Below are 21458 nucleotides of genomic sequence, written 5' to 3'. Positions count from 1 at the left end.
TGCTTTAGACCAATGGAATCTTTGGGCTTCCTCAGTATCCTGGTCACAGAGATGGACATGGTGACCCATGAGATGGTTGGTCCTCTGATTTGGGGGCAATGCACCTCTGTTAGTATTTATTGCAAGCAAAGGACTTGCCCCCCTAAACAAATTAGGGAATTAGAAAAGGCTTCCAGTGGTGCCCAAAGACCCCCTTCTAGCTGCTTCTCCCTTTTCAGCAGAAAGCCAGGTGCACAATCTATCTTGTCCATTTCAACTGCCAGAGGGAAACGTGACCTGATAGTATACAGGCACATTTGAGCATCTACTGGGTGCCTGAAGGAGTGATAATCCCCATCTTGGAGAAATACATAGTCAAGCTGGGGAGAAAAGGCATGCGTATTTGAAATTGTTAGAGAAGTTTTTTGAGCTAAGGAATATTTTACTTTTTAAAGGTCACTGAGTGCAGAAGATAGTGCTTAATTTAATTACTAATAGCAGAATTTCAAGTAATAATAGAGGAGGCATGTACCAATACTGGTATCAGTTGCTCTCGAGTTGATTTTGATTCGTGGCATCCTGAGGTGTATCAAAGTAGAGTAGAACTATATCCCATCAGGTTTTCAATAACTGGTTTTTCAGAAGGAGATTGTCAGGACTTTGTTCCAAGACAGTTTAGGTGGCCTTCAACCTTTCAGGTAGCAATAGAGCTGATTAAACATTTATACCCCCCAGAGACTCCTAGAGGAGATGCTATGCTTATACCAAGTAGTTCATTGTCTAAAATGTCACCTGAAGCTTCCTTTTCAAGAATCTGTCATTCAGACCTGCCATGAATTATGAAATAGAGTAATCTCTCTGCAGACATTTGCAGGAGTAAAAGTGGAGCTCCTTGTGTGTTGTATTTCATGACTTTCCATCTATGATCAAGGAAGGAAGAGGGTTAGTCTTTCAATGAGTAAGATCTCTCTCTAAGTAATAGTCATTATTCTATTTTGAAAAATTGACTCTTTTATTTAACAGAACTATGACATGCTTATTATGTGCTTTCTCACTTGTTTGTGAGCATTTGTTGGGAAAAACATAAGAGAGAAAGAGACATCTGTTCTCCAGTTATATAATCTAATCCAATCTCCCAAACCAAGAGGTGGCACATTTGCCTAATGCTCTTGATCCATATATCACCCCCTTATTTGTACATCTTGATAACCATTTTGACAGAAGTCTCACCTGGGGTCAGTTTCTAATTTGGGCTGAGGCAGGGGGGTGATAAGGAGAAGACCAATCAGTTCCTACTCTATAACATTACTGTCATCCCAAATCAACAGATACTCCTCCAAGGGTGCTCAGTGAACCTTAAGGAAATTCAAGTCCAGAGGTGGGGGTGGACAGGTCTGTCTTTCAGAAGGTGGTATACCTCTGTTGGTAGGTAATCCAGATGGTGCAACCTGCCATGGGGAAAAATGCTTAACATTAATCCTATAGACCTCTAAAGAGAGACGACACCTGGTACTTTGTTTCTCCTCAGACATTTTTTCATCTAGGTTCTTTCCAGTCCTTGGAGACCCACGCTGAGTGCTATAGACAACCAGGACTTTAGACTCTGATTTTTCAAGATACACAACATTCTTCATAGGCCACACAAAAAGGTTCCAATTTCGAAACCCCACTAAGCAAACTGGACCTCACCTTAAACTTACCTGGCAGGTTTAATGAACTGAAGTACTCAGTTGGACTTACAGCTGAAATGCCCTAATATGAGAAGAAGCAGGTGACTGCTATCCCAAGGTCATAGATTCAGAAGTTGTAAAGATGGCCCTGGACCATGCAGTGTTTCCGCTGTTGTGTACACGGTCACTATGGGTTGGAGTCAACTCAATGACACCTAACAAAAACAACATCAAACGAATTACCATGTACTTCATGGGGTTGATCTATAATGTTCTCGAATAAAAGTTTCATCATATCTCTAAAGTAGACCAGGGGTATAATAAACCATAGATCTATGAATGTCTTTTGAGATCCGATTTAATAATATCCCTAATCTAAGAACAATTAGTTCCTATGCCATGGCCCTATTTGATACTTGCTCTCATGGAAAGATCACTGAAGATATGGGTGCCCTAACAAAGTGTGGTAAAGAAATAAAATGATACCCAGGTGTCAGAAAGAATAGCATCTGGGGTCTTAAAGGCTTGCCTTGAAACAAGAAACCATGAACCTCTCAGGACCAGGGGTGACAGTGGCGATACCAGGAGGGAAAGGGGGTGTAGAAAGGGGGAATGGATCACAGGGAGCTACATATAACCTCCTCTCTGGGGGACGGGCAGCAGAAGGGTGGGTGAAGGGAGATGCTGGACAGTGTAATATAAGATACAATAATAATTTATAAATTATTAAGGGTGCATGGGGGAGAGGGGAGGAGGAAGGGAAGGGGAGGGGCAAAAAAAGGAAAATTAGCGGGTTCCGGGAACCCAAGAGGCAAGCGAATTTTGGGAATGATGAGGGCAACAAATGTATAGATGTGCTTTACACAATTGATCTATGTATTGTGATGAATTGTATGAGCCCCAATAAATTGATAAAAAAAAAGAAAGCACATAAATATTTCACAATATATAATTACATATTGTTTTGTGATTAATCATTATGCTTTAATTATGTTCAATTTGTAACAATGAAAATACAGCCTGTGAAGGGAGACATCGGACAGGGCAAGATATGACAAAATAATAATTTATAACTTAACAAGGGTTCATGAGGGAGGGGGGAGAGGGAGGGAGGGGAAAAATGAGGACCTGATGCCAGGGGCTTAAGTGGAAAGCAAATGTTTTGAGGATGATGAGGGCAATGAATGTATAAATGTGATTTACACAATTGATGTATGTATGGATTGTGATAAGAGTTGTATGAGCCCCTAATAAAATTATTTTTTAAAAAAACAAGAAACCATCTAAGTGAAGTGATAGCTAATTAACAAGGAAGAAACACACTGGCTAGCGTGATCCAAAGATTCTAAATCTTAAAATACAAGGTTGGAGGAGGGAATGATATTAGAGCTTAAATTCTGAGCACCCAGATTTCAGAAGGTTATGGATGATTGTAAAAGCCCAAAATTCATTTGTAGGGTAGCCACTTGAATTCAGCCTCTGGTGAATCCTCTCTGACCATCGACCAGGAACGTGAATGGCTATGCTATCCAACAGAGTACGCCGGAAAGTGGGCGAATTCAGATGTAGTTAGGTTAAAATGTAACCTGATCATTTGCTTTCCTTTTTGATCCTTTTAAAATTTGTTCTAGTTTTTCTTATTTCTTTTTTGTGTGTGATCTTTTTTCTGTTTTATCTTGTTATTGCTTGGTGTTTTTTTCCTGTTTGCTTTTGTATATTTTTCTCTAGATGAAATCCAAGACAGGTAAATCTATAAAAACCATAACTAGATTAATACTTTCTTGAGGTGATAGCAGGGCAGAGGAAGGGAGCGGGGTGGGGGGAGCAAAGCAGATCTGGAGCTAGTAATAACAAGTATAAAGAAGAAGAAACTGTGCTAGAAGTCATTGTCTTGGTGATTACACAACTCTAATATATTTAAACTATTGAGCTGCATGATATGTGAATTACACGTTCAAAAGCTGTTTATATTAAAAATAAATATATGCATATATATATGCATATATATCTATATACTCGTATATACATATATATTTTTTAAAGAGAGAGCAGTACCAAAAGAAAACACAGTAGCTCACAAACACTGCCTGAGAAGCCCCTTGCGCTCAAGCTTGATGGGCTGAAACACACCAGGGAGCTGGTTGGAAATGCACACTCGAGGCCCCACCCACTAAAGATTCTAAATCTGTACATCTGTGGTTGCGCCCTTGGAATCAGCATTTTAACAAGTGATCCAATCGATTCAACTATAAGTGGTCTTTCATTGCACAAGACAATAACAGGATGTGAACGTCAAAATCAGAAACCTTGAGGGGAAACAAAGCCGGCTGGGGCTACACGTTGGTTAACCGAGAATCACAGTGCTCAGTGGGCCAGCCCCAGGTCTTCCAGCTAATAACACACGGGGCCAAATGGATGTTTTCTCCATATTTGCAAAATGGTCCATTTGGAAATCACAAGAGCAAGCTCCATTTACCTGAGAGATAGAAAAAATGTGCTGGCAGGGTCAAGGTTGACAACATTGCAGTTACCATGACAACGGTAATCAGTGCCAAGGATTGACTAGAGAAAGCGGTGGGGAAGAAAGAGGAGGTGGAGCGGCTATGCCAGAGAGCACTTGGTGTGTTTAAAAAGGCCTGCTGTATCGGTGCAGTCCACTGGATACCTACACTGTGACGACGGGCTCAAAAGGAAGAAAAAGGCAGGCTGGGCTCCTTCCAGGACACCTTGCAAGGGAGCCGGTGTCCCAGGGAGCATTATTTCCTTGTGTCTTTCCACTTTGTTCCCAGTGTCTCTGAGGCTTCCTCAAGTGCTGAACAAATGCATCGAAAGCAAAAGCAAATGCAATACTGAAATACAAGGAAGATAAAAGACAACTCCACAAAGCGACTACCACAGACTTGTATTTAATTTAAAATATTATGCATGTTGTTGCATTTTCATGGAAAATAGTGAGTTAAAAAACACCAACAGTGTTAGTTTTCAGAAACACTCCCGCATCCCCCTCTGCCACCTACTGTCTTCCTTTGTCGGTGGTCCTAACCCTGGAAAAGAATCCAGGGTTCCCTGGAACTTCCTTGAGGCTCCTACCTCCAGATCACCTGGAGTGAGCCGTTTCCTCAGTGCTCTGCCATCAAGGGAACAAGGTGCTCACCAGCTTTACCTTCCTTGCAAACCACTGAAAGGTGTTTGCATGAAAGCCCAAAGCAGGTGGGACAGATCTGAAAGAATCTGGAGCCCTTCCTCCGTCCCATCCTGCTTTTGAGCCCTTTGAAGTGTTGGTGACCTCGTGGTGAACACTGGTGCCTTCCGGTTTCTAAGGTCATTTAGGAAGTAACCGTTCCCTGCCTGCATATTAGTGTCCTGAGACCCTCTAGAAAACTCCTCTGAATGCCTGTTAGGGAGACACTGCCATATAGTGTTTATATTCAAACACACAGAAACACAGGAGGCCCCATGCACAATACCATCAAATAAAAGAATACATATTGGTACAATACAACCTCTGGCATCACTGGCTCAAAGGCAGCCACGTGAGTATTTGCAAAGTCCCCAGGCTAAGAAAAGAAAATACAATATAAAAATGGAACTAGTAAAGATCATTTCAGTTATAATTTCTTCATAGACAAATGCAAGGTGTGTACAATACAGTCCTCTCCCTCCCAACCTCCTGTCCTCTCTTTGCATTATAGCATTCCCTAACTTAACTCCTTGACCCCACATTGTAATGCTGCATCCCCTATTGCTCCCAAGTGATGCTTTTCCAAAAATTGGATCTGATGTGACAGAAACATCCCAGCTCTGAGTTCCTTCTCATTTGCTTCAAATTGTAGTACACTTAATTTGGGTTGTACATCCAGTTTTATATTAAAGAGAGATGAATTCCCCCCCAACAATACACAAACAAACAAAAATAGCTGGTTGTCAAAACGTTAGAATTGTCTCAGCTCTTGGAGATTGGAGAATGGTCGTTCTTCTTCACCATGAACTCTCAATTGATGGGAATAAAGTAAGGCTGAAATTGCTTTTCACATTCAGGCTCAGTTGGGGGCATTTTCACATAGACCCCTGTAGTAAGAAGGCTTCTTTTCTTCAGCTGCCAAGATACATTCACACAAACATGCACATACACAAAAAGATAGTAATTAGCATAAAAAATTACAGAAGCCACTTCTAATCATAATAGGAGCTCACAAATACTGGCTTCCTGCCTGTTCAAAATTGAATGTTCACTACATATAGAATCATAAACCCCAGGATATTTTCTGGATTCAGCCATTAAAATTCATTTTAAGTAAATAACTGTGCTATTGATGTAAACAGTAACTACTTTCCCTGACTAGAAGATAGGAAAAAGATATTTGGAGCAATATTCAGAAGTAACACATAATACTTAAGGTAATTGACTGGCATTTGTGATGGACTAGCATAATGCAAAATGAACTTTAATTACACTGTTTAAGAGCTGCGTTTCTCAACTCTTCATATTCATTTTATTACTTTTCCTATCTGCTTCAGTCTCTCAGTTTTTATTACCTGGAATGACAGTAAATTGAGGTCTATTCTACCAGACTGTGTGACAGTTTGTAGTAAATGGGACAGAAAGAACCTGGATCGAATGGACGTGATTGTTAAGCTGCAATGATCTTGGAAGTGTGTGTGTGTGTGTGTGTGTGTGTGTGTGTGTGTGTGTGTGTGTGTGTGTTAAAAAGAGGCAGACTGAACACAAGAGATAGAGCTAAGAGAAGAGAATGCCAGCTTTAAGCAGAGGTGGCTAAGAGGAATAGTCAGACAGACAAATTGACGGCAAGTTTGATTCCATACCTCTCCCTTTTTCAACATCAACAACTGGAGGAACAAAATCTAAGGAGCAGAGCTAGACGATGAGGCACAGTATCCCAGGTAAGCAGACGGAGTGACAGGGAACCACGGTCAGGTGTCGTGTTTGTGAGAGTAGGCGTGAGGAGAGTGGTACCAAGAGCTGTTTCCCAGGTAAAAAGAAGGCACATCAATGGGAGAATGAAATCCATCCAGATGATCACTTCTATAAGCATTTTGCCCGACCTAGTTTGTGCTTTGGGGTTACTTCAGGAAACTGAAGCACATTTGTCATGAAGGCAAAGAACAAAAACAGCTGCCCCGTGTTGTTCAAACCATGACTCAAACTGAAACCCTATTCAGAAGCACACAAACACTCAATGTCAAACACATCATCTAAAAGGTTAGTCATCCTGAAACCCAAAAGGCCAATGCCAAGGATTCTAGTGTGCTCTTTACCACTGCCCTTCCTCTTTGGTATGTACGGCTTCAGCTCAAGAGAACGGGACGCTATCATTGGGTCCATTGCTCTCACTGATCCTTTGGTCCATCGCTAACCTTCAAAGTCAGCATCACACTCACCATCTTGCTCAAAGAAACAGCTGTGAGGAGGAAGCTGTAAAAAAACAAGCCCGAGCTGATGGCCGCAAGGATCCAGATGAGGAATTCAAAATCTGGACACGGTTCCGGATCTGCAACCGAAAACACAGCAGAGTATATATGAGATGATCGTAGAAAAAAGTGGGGGGTGGAGGGCGGGGGTCCTTCTTCCCCCATTGATCATAAAAGGGAGCAGTTGGAGCTTCTCAAACTTGATATCTGCCCCCAAAATATATCTCTGCCCTATAGGGAAATCTGGTGATTTGAGGCCGCTTCCTGGAATGTCATATGGAAGTCACAAGATGTGAGTCCTTTTGTGTGTAGCCTTCATGATAGCTAAGCTCCCCGAGGGAGTGTCTCTACTTGTGAGCAGAGAAAAACTCCACTTCTCTCACTCAATTTTATTTTATGATCAGACTGCTCGTGGGGGGAATGGCAGGGCACCGTTAAAGCGAACCAAGAGTTTTTCCCACAGTCCTGAGCAATGAAGCATCTGAAATTAAGTAGGAAAATGATTCTCCTGCTGAGAAAAACAATAAGGTGAAAGATGTCAGCTTCGTCAAATGCTCACCAATGACAAAAATCTGGGTTCCGTTGCCCATGCCCATGTAGTAGGGCGGTGGGTACATGAGCTCCACCTTGCAGATGTACATCCCGGTGTCGATGGCTGCCAGCCCGCGCATGGTGAGGTTCACTTTGTTCCCACTGGAAGTGCCAGTGCAGGTGGAATCATCAAGAAAAGTCAACTCCTTCTCCATCTCAAACGTGCAGGCACAGACTTCTGTCATCTGGCTGTTGACCTGCCGCAGAACTGTCACCCGCACCTCTTTGGCTTTGCATACGAACTCATACTCACACACAAAGCTGGCGACACCCCGACTGCTGGCCAGGACCACTGAAGGCTGGGACACATGCAGTGCTACCACGGAAAAGGGAAAGGAGATTTCATGAAGTGATTCTTATCCAGGACGAGTCCCAGCCAAAGCCTCCGGTCAGGGCAGGTTCATCTTCGATGGGCAGGACCCATCTTTACCTGCCCTCCCATCATCTTCCCCCCTTCAACAAACCCATCGTTTTCCCTTGTGACTTCCCTCCTCCAAGCACCCCAGATTCCTCCCCCTCTGTCTCTTCCAAAGCTTTCTATTAGCCGTCTTCCAGAAAATTTGCCAAACAAAAAGACTGCTTCCTTATGGGAAATAGTTTCTTGACCTTAGATGGTTGTAGCAGAATATTCATGTGACAAATAAAAGACCTGAAGAAGCCATGAAGCATGAGCTGGGGCAAGTCACACCTCTCCTGTGCCCTTTGTTTTTCTCAGATATGCAAAGTGGGTGTTATATCCAAGTTGCTTCCTCTCTGATAAGAGGAATATACTAGCGCAGCTTCAGGGGAGGTCTAAATGTTCAAGTCCAGGATCTTGCCTCAGTCCTCAAAGCCTACTTCCTGGGCCTCTGCCTATTTTTCAACGGTCTGATACCGCCATCTCCCAGGAGGAACAGCTGAGCCCTGGCTGAGTGTGCTGACCAGCCCTTCCCTCGATTATCGCAGAAAGGTTATTCTGATAGATGAAGGAAGCCACAGAGCAGAGGGCACCGGGTCGTTTCCTCCCCAGCCTGAGGCAACCCTGCTGTTAATTTCTGTGGGCTTCCCCTGCCACCACCATTACCTCTTCCGCCCTCACTCTGTGCTTCACTCAAATGCCTTCATGTGTCTGTGGGGTTTTTCCCCCCCCCTCTGGCTTCTACAGGATAAGAGAAAGAATTCTCCATACAAAAAAGACACATCATTTTTAAAAATGGCTTCATATCAAATCATCTCCAAACTGGCCTTCCTATAACTAGCCTGGCCCCTTTTTAGTCCATCAAGTGGCAACCAGTAATCATCCCCAAACTTGGCTTGAATGGTGCTACTCATCTGTTCAAACCCTCTGATGCCTTACTCACCATTTCCTGCAAGAACAAAACAAATACCGCTCAATGTCCTCCATGCAGTCTGTTTGCAACCTACCAATCCAGTCTTAGTTACCAAGATAGCCCTTCCTGCTTAGGGGTCACCCTGAGCTTAATGACTCCAGTCGCTCTCTGCAAGCACTCAACTACCCTTAACTACATCTGTCTTCAGAGCAATGTGGAAGAAGCCACAGGTGTGGTTAATCCAGCAGCTTGGGTTAGTGAGACAAGTATCATCTTGACCATCCCTCATCTTTACCTAAAAGAATCTTACCTATCCTTTAGTTTCTATGCCACCTTCTCCTTAAAACTGGATTACTTTAGGTTGAATCACGTTCACAACTTCCAGAGCATCCTTGGTACTGCAAGAACGCCATTGTGGTACCTACCATATATACTCGAGTATAAGCCGAAGTTTTATTCAGCACGTTTTGTTGTTGTTGTTGTTATTGTTCTTTTATTTTTGCTGGGGGTGAGTGTTCGTTGTTGTTTTTTTGTTGTTGTTCTTTTAAATCATTTTATTGGGGGCTCGTACAACTCATCATAATCCATACATCCATCCATTGTGTAAAGTACATTTGTATATTTGTTGCCATCATCATTCTCAAAACATTTTCTTTCTGCTTGAGTCCTTGGTATCAGCTCCTCAATTTTCCCCTCCCTCTCCACCCCCTCACGAACCCTTGATATTTTATAAATTATTATTATTTTGACAAGTCTTACACTGTCCGATGTCTCACTTCACCCACTTTTCTGTTGTCCGTCCCCCAGGGAGGGAGTTATATGTAGATCCTTGTGATAAGTTCCCTCTTTCTCCCTCCACCCTCCCGGTATTGCCACTCTCACCACTGGTCCTGAGGGGTTCATCTGTCCTGGATTCCCTGTGTTTCCAGTTCCTATCTGTACCAGTGTACTTCCTCTGGGATCATGATAGTGGGGAGGAGGAAGTATTTAGGAATTAGAGGAAAGTTGTATGTTTCATCATTGCTACACTGAACCCTGACTGGCTCGTCTCCTCCGCTCAACCCTTCTGTAAGGGGTTGTCCAGTTGCCTACAGATGGTCTTTGGGTCTCCACTCTGCACACCCCCTCATTCACAATGATAGGATTTTTTGTTCTTTGATGCCAGATACCTGATCCCATCGACACCTTGTGATCACACAGGCTGGTGTGCTTCCTCCATGTGGACTTTTTTGCTTCTCAGCTAGATGGCTGCTTGTTTATTTTTAGGCCTTTAAGACCCCAGACACTACATCTTTTGATAGCCGGGCACCATCAGCTTTCTTCACCACATTTGCTTATGCACCCGCTTTGTCTTCAGCAATCGTGTCAGGAAGGTGAGCATCATGGAATTCGGCACATTTTTTATGCTGAAAAAGCTCCATAATTTTTTGTGGTAAAATTAGGTGCCTCCGCTTATACTTGAGCATATATGGCAATTAAATTCTTCCCTGTATTGTAGCTTTTGTGTGTCTATCACACCTACTTCACCTTCTGTCTCTTGGAGCTGCAGTCTTATTCCGCCCAAAGGGGTGCTGAATAATGTGTATAGTACTCACACTAGGCCTAAGTAAGACCAAGTTTCCTGGCCTCCCCTGAGGGGAGCTCCCAGTTATTACCACTAGATCTCAACACAATCAATTTCCTAGTTTCTACCATAGAAGGATCCTGGTTATAGGTTGAGATCGATTTCCTTAAAAAAAAGGTTTTAATTACTTCTAAGAATATTTCATCCTTACATGTTCAAACATGTAACATCAGAAAATGTATACGAATCTTTCTTATCCAGTAAAAATTAAATGTTCAAGGATCTTTTGACTACTTCATATAAATAAGCCACATGGTTTCTTAATCAGTAAGGTCTAGAGAGAGAGCAGGTTGAACTGTATTGGGAGTGCTAATCATTTCTAGCCATATAACAAACCCGATGACCATTTCTAAAGAGGTTTATTGAACCTGAACATTGAGGACACTGCACCCGAAGGCCAACTGTGGGTCTGGCAGCACCTAAGAATCAACCGGTGGCTCGCTTTCTTTATCCTTCCTTCCTTCCTTTCTTGGCCTCCTTCATTTCTTCTTTTCTGGCTGCTACCAGTCTTTGTCTTTTGTTACTTTGCAGTTTCAAATTGCCTTTGTTTATGAAATGATTCATTAACCAGTTTTATGAAACTGAATTAGAGGATCTTAGACCTTGAATTGGAAATGAGAGAAGCTCTTCCCATGATTTTATTAAGTTGGCTTAAAGCCAGGGGGAGAAAGAATCTCAAGTTCATCCTGACAGCAAACTCAAATGCATTCAGGATTTCCCTCCTAAATTGCTTCCCTGTAAGATCTTTTCTTCCAATTGCACAGAAGTAAGATCTTACAGAAGATTGGGGGAGGTGGGTGGAGAATTGGGGGAAAAATACCTTCAAATACTGCCAGTGTCTCCCAAATGGACTCACATGTACTCATTAGGAGCGCGGGATCTCCCTGGCCCTCTGCTCTAAACGATGTATCTGACTGTCTGCTGATGCTGCTGGCTGCCTCCTGCTTCCTGAGCCATCCCTGCCAGGAGCAGTTTGACCTTTAGCTCTGGGCTTTACTCTAAATCACTGCACTCGCTGCTGAAAGAAACGAAACCCAGATGGGAGAAATACCTCCTTCACCTTCGTGTTCCAAAAGCCTCACTCACCTTTGGAGCAGATGGGGATGAAGAGAAGAGAAAGTAGAATGGTGGGGAGCCGGGTCCTGGGCGCGGGCAGCTGAGCCGCACAGTTGTGGAATCCAACGCAAGCCATGGCTTTGGGAGTCGACTGGGGCTTCAGGAAGTTGAGCGAAACCTTTCAGGATCCTGAAGCTTTGAATGTGTTTGAACCCACACAGAATCAAGGACTTTATATAGTCGGCTTTGATCCCAGGTATGTGCTACACATGTGCACACACAGAAGGTACCTGAATAGATAAGGCTTTTTTGTTTTGGTTTTACGAGAAAGGAAGCCGTGGGTTTAGCAGTTACGTCGAATAGAAAACCTCAACCACTCAAAGTAAGACTGAGCAAAACAAGCCAATCCATGGATGGAAAGTGCACTCAATTTGAAACTGAAGCTTCTTGGGTACTTTGAGGATCTGGATAACTAAGTGGAGACTTGGAGATTTCCCTGGAGGCCAAGAAACCTCTTCAACCCCAGTGGTAGCCAATCAATCACCTTTCCCATCCGATGCACCTCACTGGTGTTCTCCTAACAGCTAAGCTGCTGGCTCTCTGAGTCCTTGAGTTAGTGACAGAATTCATGGCTGGGCATCAGTGAATTCAGCAGAGCACCATCCTTCTATGGTTTGCTTTACAGTCTCAGTCTACTCCTTCTTGTTCTAGCTCTCACTTTGCTGAGAGAAAATGCCCCAAACATAAGAGTGTGGTGTGGCCCTGCCTAAGGAGATTAGGAAAGACTTCGGATACTTTTAAAAGCCTCATCTCAACAGGACCAGGAGAGAGTTGGAGAAGGATAGATTTGCTTTCCAAATCTGAGTATTTCAAAAAGATAATCCAAACTCCAAACTCACTACTATCAAGTAAATGCCAACTCACAGTGACCCTATAGGACATGGTGGAAGTGCCCCTATTGGGTTTCTGAGACTGTAAGTCTGTACGGGAGTAGGAAGCCCTTTCATGTTTCCCACAGAGCAGCTGGTGGTTTTTAACTGCTAACCTTGAAGCTAGGAGCCCCACACATAACCACTACATCACCAAGGCTCTTTCAGTAGATCCAAAGCCAAGGTCAAATATGATTGAAGTTCTTAAATATATGGAAGTTGTGGACAGAATACAATTTCACCTTTTCAAACTGGAATTCCAGCTCAAATGCTGACAAGCAAAAACAACCGAATGTGCATGCACTTACTAAGGACCGGTTTTACACAGGGCACTGGAGATCCGAACAAGGTGTGATCCTGCCCTCAATGGCCGATAACTGGAATTAAAGGACATACAAACCAGGGAAACCACTGGTTCTACCTATGGAATCCAGAGAAGGCTTCTTAGAGGCAGCCAATCCTGAACTGATTACTGAGGATTATTATGGAAGAGGCAAAAGATTCACCAAAAGACATTGCTTAATTCTACCATCCTTGAGTAAAAGCTACCGCTTTCTTGAACCCTGACTCCTGGATACCCCTTGTACAATGAGCTTCCTCATCTTGGGTCATCCTTATCAATTGTGGATTGGACCATTGTGAGCCATAGGATATTTATTGGCTGAATTTCAGAAGTAGATCACCAGGCCTTTCTTCCTAGTTTATTTTCATCTAGAACAGTGGTTCCCAAAGTAGGAGATACTACCCCCTGGGGGTAGCTGAACTGATCCTGAGGACTGATAAAGCAAATGGCCTTAGACGTTTTTAATTACTAGGAGGAAAGGGGTGGGGGCTGAGTGTAAAAATTAAATAAATAAAATTCTGAAAAGGAACCGGTAGGGCAACTAATTTTGGAAACCTAATAAATTTGGCTCTGGACATTCTGCTAAACCTGCTGGGCATCCTAACAACACACCACTGACAGATTAATGACTGAAAGCAGCCATAGACAAGGAGTCAACAAATGGGTGTGGCTGTGCACCAATAAAACTATTTACAAAGCCAGACTGCAAGTTAGATTTAGCCTGTGGGCTATCATTTGCAAACCTTTGGTCTACACAGAGGAAATGACACTGGGAGCAACCAGGATCAGCCCTAGCAGTGAGTCAATAAAGTTTGCATCACTGGATTTTTGGCTGGGTAGGTAATGCCTCCAGGAATAGGTTAAGTGTTTGTTGAGTTCAATCTCATTCAAGCCTCAGAACAATCCTCCAAGACAGGGATTCCCCATGTGAGAAAAGAGGAAGCTGAAGCACCATGGTTACTTATTTAATCGCGTAGTAGGTAGTGGAACCAGGCTTTGAAGCTAAGACTTTGAAGTCAAAGAGAAGTGCATTTGAATCCTACTATGAGGACTCACTGGCTGTTGACTTGGGGCTGAGCACCCTGCATCATGAAGATAGGGATGTTTATTTCCCAGGGCTATTTTAAGGATTAAATGAGATAATGCACGTGACATATGTAAACGACCTAGTATAGTTACTGGTGCCAAATAATAGGAGGTACTTCCAAATGTGCTTGACACAATGGATGGATGGATTGATTGTGATAGGAGTTGTAGGAGCCCCCAGTAAAATGATAAAAAAATAAATAAATAACTAAACAGGAGGTATTTCTGCATCGGGTTGCTGAGAAGATGAAGGTGGGAATAACTGGGATAAGAAACATAGGAAGAATATTGAATATGCTGTGTTGTTTTGTTATTTTAATTTATTTTTTAAATCATTTTATTGGGGGCTTGTACAATTCTTTTCACAATCCATACATATACCCATTGTGTCAAGCACATATGTACATTTGTTGCCATCATCATTCTCAAAACATTTGCCTTCTGCTTGAGCCCTTAATATCGGCTCCTCATTTCCCCCCCTCAACCCCTCATGAACCCTTCATAATTCATAAGTTATTGTTGTTTTGTCATATGTTCCACTGTCCGATGTCTTCCCCCCCACACCCACACCCCCACCCTCTTCTCCGCTGTCCATCCCCCAGGGAGGAGGCTATATGTAGATTCTTGTAATCAGTTCCCCCTTTCTACCCCACATTCCCTCCACCCTCCAGGCATCACCACTCTCACTACTGGTCCTGAAGGGTTCATCTACCCTGGATTCCCTGTGTTTCCAGTTCTTATCTGTACCAGTGTACATCCTCTGGTCTAGCCAGATTTGTAAGGTAGAATTGGGATCATGATAGTGGGGGAGGAAGCATTTAGGAACTAGAGGAAAGTTATATGTTTCATTGTTAATTTATTATTTTTAATTGCCAGTTAGGTGGGGATTTACATTTCAGATCATCAATTTTGTTTTTGTTTTTTAACAGTTTTATTGGCACTTCATCCACATGTCCTATAATTCAATAATTCAGTCATATCAAGCAAAGTTGTACAATCATTTACCACAATCAGTTTTAGAACATTTTCTTCTTCCTTGTACTCATTTTATTCGTGTAATTGCTTTTTTAATTGTAGCAAAACTATACACAACAAAACATTCTCCAATTCAACAACTTCTACATGTATAGTTCAGTGCCATTGATTATACTCTGTGTTGTACAACCATTATTGATATCCTTTTCCAAATTATTCTACCCCATTAACATAAACTCAATGTCCCTTAAGCAAAATCTCTTCCTCCTTCACCCCTGGTAACCATTGGTCAAGTTTGATTTCTTTTCCTTATTCAGTAGTTTTCTTGATGGAGATTTTCAGATGGAGAAACTTGACAGTAAGCACAGGAGATTACTTAACCCACAGGCACAAAATGAGCACTCTGTAAACATTTGTAAAATGAATAAGTTAGTGAAAAGAGTTTAATAAAAGAAGAGATAAGGGGTATAACAACAACTTTTAAAGAAGCCTTACCCCCCCCCAAAAAAAAAAGTCAATTATGATTCCTGGCAACCCTATAGGACAGAGTAGAACTGACACTGTGGGATTCTGAGACTGTAACACTTTACGAAAGTAGAGAGTCTCATCTTTCGCCAGAAGAGTGGCTGGTGGTTTCAAACCGCTGAGCTTGCGGTTCACAGCCCAACACATAACTGCTACACCACCAAAGTCTTACCAGATCCCCTAAATATACTCTTAACAAAACAATGTATGCCATAGAAAAAGAAACTTCCTGGTTATGAAAGCACATATAATTACAAAAGAGAAAAGTAGACACTGTCTTAACCAAATGGCCAAACAGAGTGCCCTCCACCTCCAGATCCCCTGCACTGAAAAGAACACAGCACCACCTCTGTTGTGTCACTGCCCAAGCTGTTCAAACTGACTCTAATGATGAAACTATCATTCTACAAAGCAAACTAGTGTGGGCTCTTCAAAAAGAAGTTAACGCCATTCGAGATGTTTTTTTATTTTGTTTTGTTTTTTAATTTAAGTATGAAAAACCACTAAGGGGATTCAGAATTGACAACGAAATGCAAGGTGGCATTCTTGATTGAAGGGGGAATAAAAAACACGATAAAGTCTTTAGGTAACTTGATGACAAAGTGAGTTACTAGCTAAAAGAATAGCAGTTTGAACCTGCCACATAGTCTAAGGGAGAAAGATGAGGCTGTCTACTCCTTTAAAGATTTCCAGTCTCAGAAACCAAAAGGGGTAGTTCTACCCTCTACGATACGATACGGTCAATATTAGTAGGAATCAACTCAATGGCAAAATGTTTCTGCTTTGACAGAGAAACGTTAATATAGCCTATGTGTTGAATAATAGCATTGCATGGACGTTGTATTTCCTGAGTGTAATAATTACGTTAGGATATGTAGAGGAAAGTCCTTGTTTCCAGACTTAAGCATTTAAAGATAACGTGCCAGGACACCAACAACTCTCAAATCATTCTGTAAAAATGTGTATGGGTGTTTGCATGGAGGTCTAGGTACCATGGAGTTGGTGCTGACCCATAGCAACCCCATGCACAACAGAAGGAACCACCGCATGGTCCGCGCCATCCTCATCCTTGTTCCTACGCCTGAGCCCATTGTGGCAGCACTGTGTCAATCCATCTCATTAAAGGCCTTCCTCTTTTTCGCCGCTGCCCCTCCACTTTGCCATGCTTGATCTCCTTCTCCAGGGACTGGTCTCTCCTGACAATATGTCCAAAGATATAAGATGAAGTCTTGCCATCTTTGCCTCTAAGGAACACTCTGGCCTTGCTTCTTCCAAGACAGATTTGTTTGTCCTTTTGGCAGTCCATGGTACTTTCAATTTTCTTCTCCTGCACCACAATTCAAATACATCCTTCTTCAGTCTTCAATGCCCAACTTTCACCAGTATATGAAGCAATGGAAAATAGCATGGTGTGTTAGGCCAGGTTGACTAGAGAAACAAATTCATTGACACTCCTATATGTTTAAGAGAGAGATTTATATCTAAGAGCAATTGTATTTTGAGAAAACATCCCAGCCCAGTCCAGATCAAGTCCATAAGCCTTATATTAGCCCATATGTCCGATGCTAGTCTATAAATTCCACTTGAGACTCATGCAGCCAGTCACAATGATTCCTAATGAAGGAAGATCACAGGCTGATGGGTTAAAAGTCTTGTAGATTCAATGGCAGTGGAAGCATCTCAGCACTGGCATGAGTTTCCATGTGGCTCCTTCACCATAAGGTGAAGCAGAGAAAGAGTGTGGCCCACCTCCAAGCCAAAAGAGAGGAAGTTCCCAGAATCCTCATGAAAAAGCCACACCCACAAGGAGTCATCAGAGGGCTGTTACCTGATTGACAGGCTAAATGCCACCCATTCACTCTTAATATCCTCAAATTGTCACAAGATTATGTAACTACCACACATGGCTCGGTTAATGAGACAATGGAAAACATCATGGCTGGATTAAGGCACACCTTGGTTCTCAAAGTAACATTCTTGCTTTTTAATATTCTAAAGAAGTCTAATGCCTAATGCAACACATCTTTTGATCTCTTAACTGCTGCTTTCATGAGCATTGATTGTGGATCCAAGCAAGACAAAATTCTTGACAACTTCAACCTTTTCTCCATTTATCATGATGTCATCTATTGATCCAGTAGTGAGCATTTTGGTCCTCTTGACATTGAGTTGAAATCCGTACTGAAGCTTGTCATCCTTGCTCTTCATCAGCAAGTGCCTCAAGTCCTCATCCCTGTCAGCAAGCAAGATTGTGTCATCTGCATATCACAGGTTGTTAATAAGTCTTCCTCCAATCCTGACGCCATATTCTTCTTCATAGAAGCCAGGTTCTCTGAAGATTTGCTCAGCATACAGATAGAATAAGTATGGTGAGAGGATACAACCCTGACACACACCTCTCCATGTGCTCATGTGGAACTTGTACGGAAAGCAAAAGGCAGTTGTGCAAACAGAACAAAGGAATACTGCGTGGTATAAAATCAGAACCAAATTTTGGTGAAGCGGGGGGGAGGAATAAAGCTATGGTGACAAAGTTATCAAATTGATGAGTCTAAGTGAAGGGTCTATGTGTGTGCTTGTGATACTGCTATTCCCATCAATATGGAACAAGGGATATCATTGGTGATGTCAGATGGATCTTGGCTCCAAGCAGAGAACATCAAAAAGATGTTTACTTGTGACTCATTGACTATGCAAAGGCATTCAACTATGTAGACCATAATAAACTGGATGACATTTAGAAGAATGGGAATTCTGGAACACTTCACTGTGTTTATTCAGAACTTGTACATGGATCCAGAGGCAGTTGTGCAAACAGAACAAGGGCATACGGCATGGTTTAAAATCAGGAAAGGTGGGTGCCAGGGCTGTATCCTCTCATCATACTTGTTCAGCCTATATGCTGAACAAATCATTAGAGAGGCTGGATTATATGAATAAGAGTATGGCATCAGGATGGGAGGAAGGTTGATTAACAACCTTAGATATGTAAGTGACACAACCTTGGTTGCTGAAAGTAAGGAGGACTTGAAGCATTTTCTTATAAAGAACGAGGACTGCAGGCTTTGATGTGGATTTCAACTCAATGTCAAGAGGATCAAAATCCTCACAACTGGATCTGTAGGTAAGTTCATGGAAACAGTAGTCAAGGGATCCAAAGACATATTACATTAGGTAAATCTTCTGCACAAGACCTCTTTAGAGTATTGAAGAGCAAGGATGTTACTTTGAAGACTGAGGTGCCCCTGACCCAAGCCGTGATAGTCTCCATTGCATAGAGGACATGTGAAGCTGGACATTGACAAAGCAAACATAAAAGAATGGATGCAGCTGAATTGTGGTGCTGGAGAAGAATATTGAAAGTACCATAGATAGTTAAATGATCTGATCTGTATTTGAAGAAGTAAGGCCAGAGTGCTCCTTAGAGGCAAGGATGGCAAGACTTCATCTTACATATTTGGACATATTGTCTGGAGAGGCCCATCCCTGGGAAAGACATCATGCTTGATAAACTGGAGGAGCAGTGAAAATGAGGAAGGCCCTGGGCAAGATGGATTGACACAGTGACGGCATCAATGGTGAGGATGACGCAGGACCATCCAGTGTTTCATTCTGCTGTGCAAAAGATTTCCATGGGTCAGAGTCAACTTGATGGCTCCTAACAACAATATGAACTTTTGGAAACCCACTCATAGTTCCTGTCGTGGCCCCAATTGCTACAATTCTACACCTATTAAGTAACAAATACTGTATTTAAATCCTGGGTTCTCATTCTATCACTATGTGCTGTGCATGAGTCTATTATATACAATCAGTCTATTATATACAATCAGTCCTGTGCAATTCTTTCTCCCTCGACTCCAAACTCTATTACTACAACCCTCACATATTACCAAATAGGACTTCTTTAATACAGAGTGGAGATGGAAAATGATATTTCAATTTAGGTCTCAGCTCTGTTTCCCCTACTTGCATTCCATTGCTAATATGTAAGGAGATCATTGAAGGACTGATATGCTCTATCCCTTAATAAGCGCAGCACAGAATTTCTAGAGTCAGGCATGAGTTCAAATTTGGGTTCTTCCACTTACTAGATATGTGATTTTGCACAAGATTTTTCTCTCTGAGCCTCATGTTCCTCATTTGTAAAATATGACTAATTATGGTGACTGTCTTATAGGCCATTGTAAGGATTTAATAAAATGATGCCAATAATGAATTTAACACTGTGCCTAGAACATAATATGTGCTCAATAAAAGTTAGCCTATGTATTAAGCACAACTGTGCATTTCAGATGTAAATGAGCTGTATGAACCCTTCTTTCGTCATCTGTAGTGGATGAATGGTACGTTAGACTAAAGTCAGTATCACAATACACATGTTCAAGTTCTGATCGTATCCGTGTCTCAATCGGACTCTGGGACTGAATGTACTATTTGCTATCTGATGAAGTCTGAACGCTCACACAACTCTAGACATAATCTATGGTTGTACATTGTGAACCCTCGGTTATTCCGTGGTTAAATATCTGAGGGTTCAACATCCTTGGATATTTTCATTTCAGGCTAGCAAAGGGAAAGTCAATTTTGTTTTTGGTTTTTCCACTCTAAAAATATTGAATAGTGATGTGGAGCCATGAGACCTTGAATTAAAATTATTGGTTTAAATTGGGGCGTGGGATTTACTGTTATTCCTTTTACTCACTATCTGCCTGTATCTACTCTGAACAAACTCTAAATTAGTTTTGAAACACTGTTAGTGGTTAGTGGGTTTGAAAGAGCTCTTAAAGTTTGTATAACTCACAGTGGTACCCACAGAGAAGTTTCTTGAGAATTCCAGATAAGGTATGGATTTTGTAAGGTAACTGATTTGATAAGCTAATTGTAAAATGATGCTTAGTTTCTTTTTTTTTCTATAGTAATTTATGTTCAAGATATTTCTTTCTAGAGAATTTTTATTCTGGAATTTCATTAAAATAATATCCAAGTCAACAAGCAATCAACTATTGAACATCTATTGCAAAACTGTTGAACAGCTTCTGCAAAATGAAGAAAGACATAGTCTCTATTGTCCTGTTGTCATCAAACCTAACAGTACAATGTTATAGAATTTAAAACATATGTAAATCATTTTTAAGATAATTTTATTGGGGGTTCTTACAACTCTTGTTAAATCCATACATCAATTGTATTGGCCATATTAGGACATATACTGTCATCGTTCTGTTCTAGACATTACTTTCTATTGAGCCCTTGGATCAGCTTTACGTTCCCTCACTCCCCCCACCACCCTGTGGCCCCTTGATAGATTATAGACTGTTACCGATCACAACGAATCATTCAATTAGTGAATGGCATATAACCAGAAACACCCCTCCAGGGAGAAGAACAACAGAAACCAGAGGGGACAGGAGAGAGTGGTCGGTGTGACATGCTTAGTTTCTAACTATCTGTTCTTCAGTGTTGTTGAGTTGATTCCAGCATATAGTGACCTTGACCCTATGTACAACAGACCAGACACTGCCTGGTCGTACTTGTTGTTACATTTGAGACCCTTGCTGCAGACATTGTGTAAATCTATCTCACTGGGAGTCTTCCTTTTCTTGTTGTTCTTTCTGTTGACCCTGTACTAGCATGCTGTGACTTCCAAGGACAGGTGCCTCTTGATAACATCTCCGAAGTATTGGAGATAAAGTCTCTCCTTCTTTACTTCCAAGACAGATTCTGGTTGGGCTTCCTCAGAGACAGATTTGATCACTCTCACAGCCCATGGAGCAGTCAACAGCCTTTGTGAGCACTAGGATTCACATGCATCAATTCTTCCATCTTCCTTACTCGTTGTACCATTTTTGCATGCATGTGAGAAAATGTTGTAAAATCATTTATAATTGGAGAAAAACATGCCTTAGGTCAGATACCTCCATCTTCAAAGTGATACTT

The 21458-nt window shown here is 41.9% G+C and overlaps 1 protein-coding gene across 2 annotated transcripts; it reads right to left on the bottom strand.

The window, feature by feature from the left end:
- Nucleotides 1-5640: 5640 nt before the first annotated feature.
- Nucleotides 5641-11796, bottom strand: CTLA4 (cytotoxic T-lymphocyte associated protein 4). 2 transcript variants are annotated; one of them, XM_004701551.1, is made up of 4 exons: nucleotides 11691-11796; nucleotides 7639-7986; nucleotides 7050-7159; nucleotides 5641-5745 (listed from the first exon to the last, which is right to left on the bottom strand). In XM_004701551.1, the coding sequence occupies exons 1-4, from the start codon at nucleotides 11794-11796 to the stop codon at nucleotides 5641-5643; spliced, it is 669 nt and encodes a 222-aa protein (XP_004701608.1). The 2 variants fall into 2 exon arrangements, with proteins under 2 accessions (XP_004701608.1, XP_004701609.1); XM_004701552.1 differs by lacking the exon at nucleotides 7050-7159 and having other exon boundaries at nucleotides 5690-5745.
- Between the last annotated feature and the right edge of the window lie 9662 nt (nucleotides 11797-21458).

The sequence above is a fragment of the Echinops telfairi genome, unplaced genomic scaffold (assembly GCF_000313985.2).
Source record: "Echinops telfairi isolate 266 unplaced genomic scaffold, ASM31398v2 ScPeMD7_3;HRSCAF=10, whole genome shotgun sequence".
Lineage (NCBI taxonomy): Eukaryota > Metazoa > Chordata > Mammalia > Afrosoricida > Tenrecidae > Echinops > Echinops telfairi.
The sequence above is the reverse complement of the archived record's forward strand: the minus strand, read 5'-3'. Positions and strand labels throughout refer to the sequence as shown.

Bases quoted from the DNA above. Each gene is read 5' to 3' on its own strand.
- CTLA4 (XM_004701551.1), bottom strand. From the start codon at position 11,796: ATGGCTTGCGTTGGATTCCACAACTGTGCGGCTCAGCTGCCCGCGCCC. The intron at 7,987-11,690 runs GTGAGTGAGGCT...TTTCCGTGGTAG, and splicing joins CATCCCCATCTGCTCCAAAG to CACTGCATGTGTCCCAGCCT. The intron at 5,746-7,049 runs GTGAGTGTGATG...GTATCTTGGCAG, and splicing joins CTGTTTCTTTGAGCAAGATG to CTGAAGAAAAGAAGCCTTCT.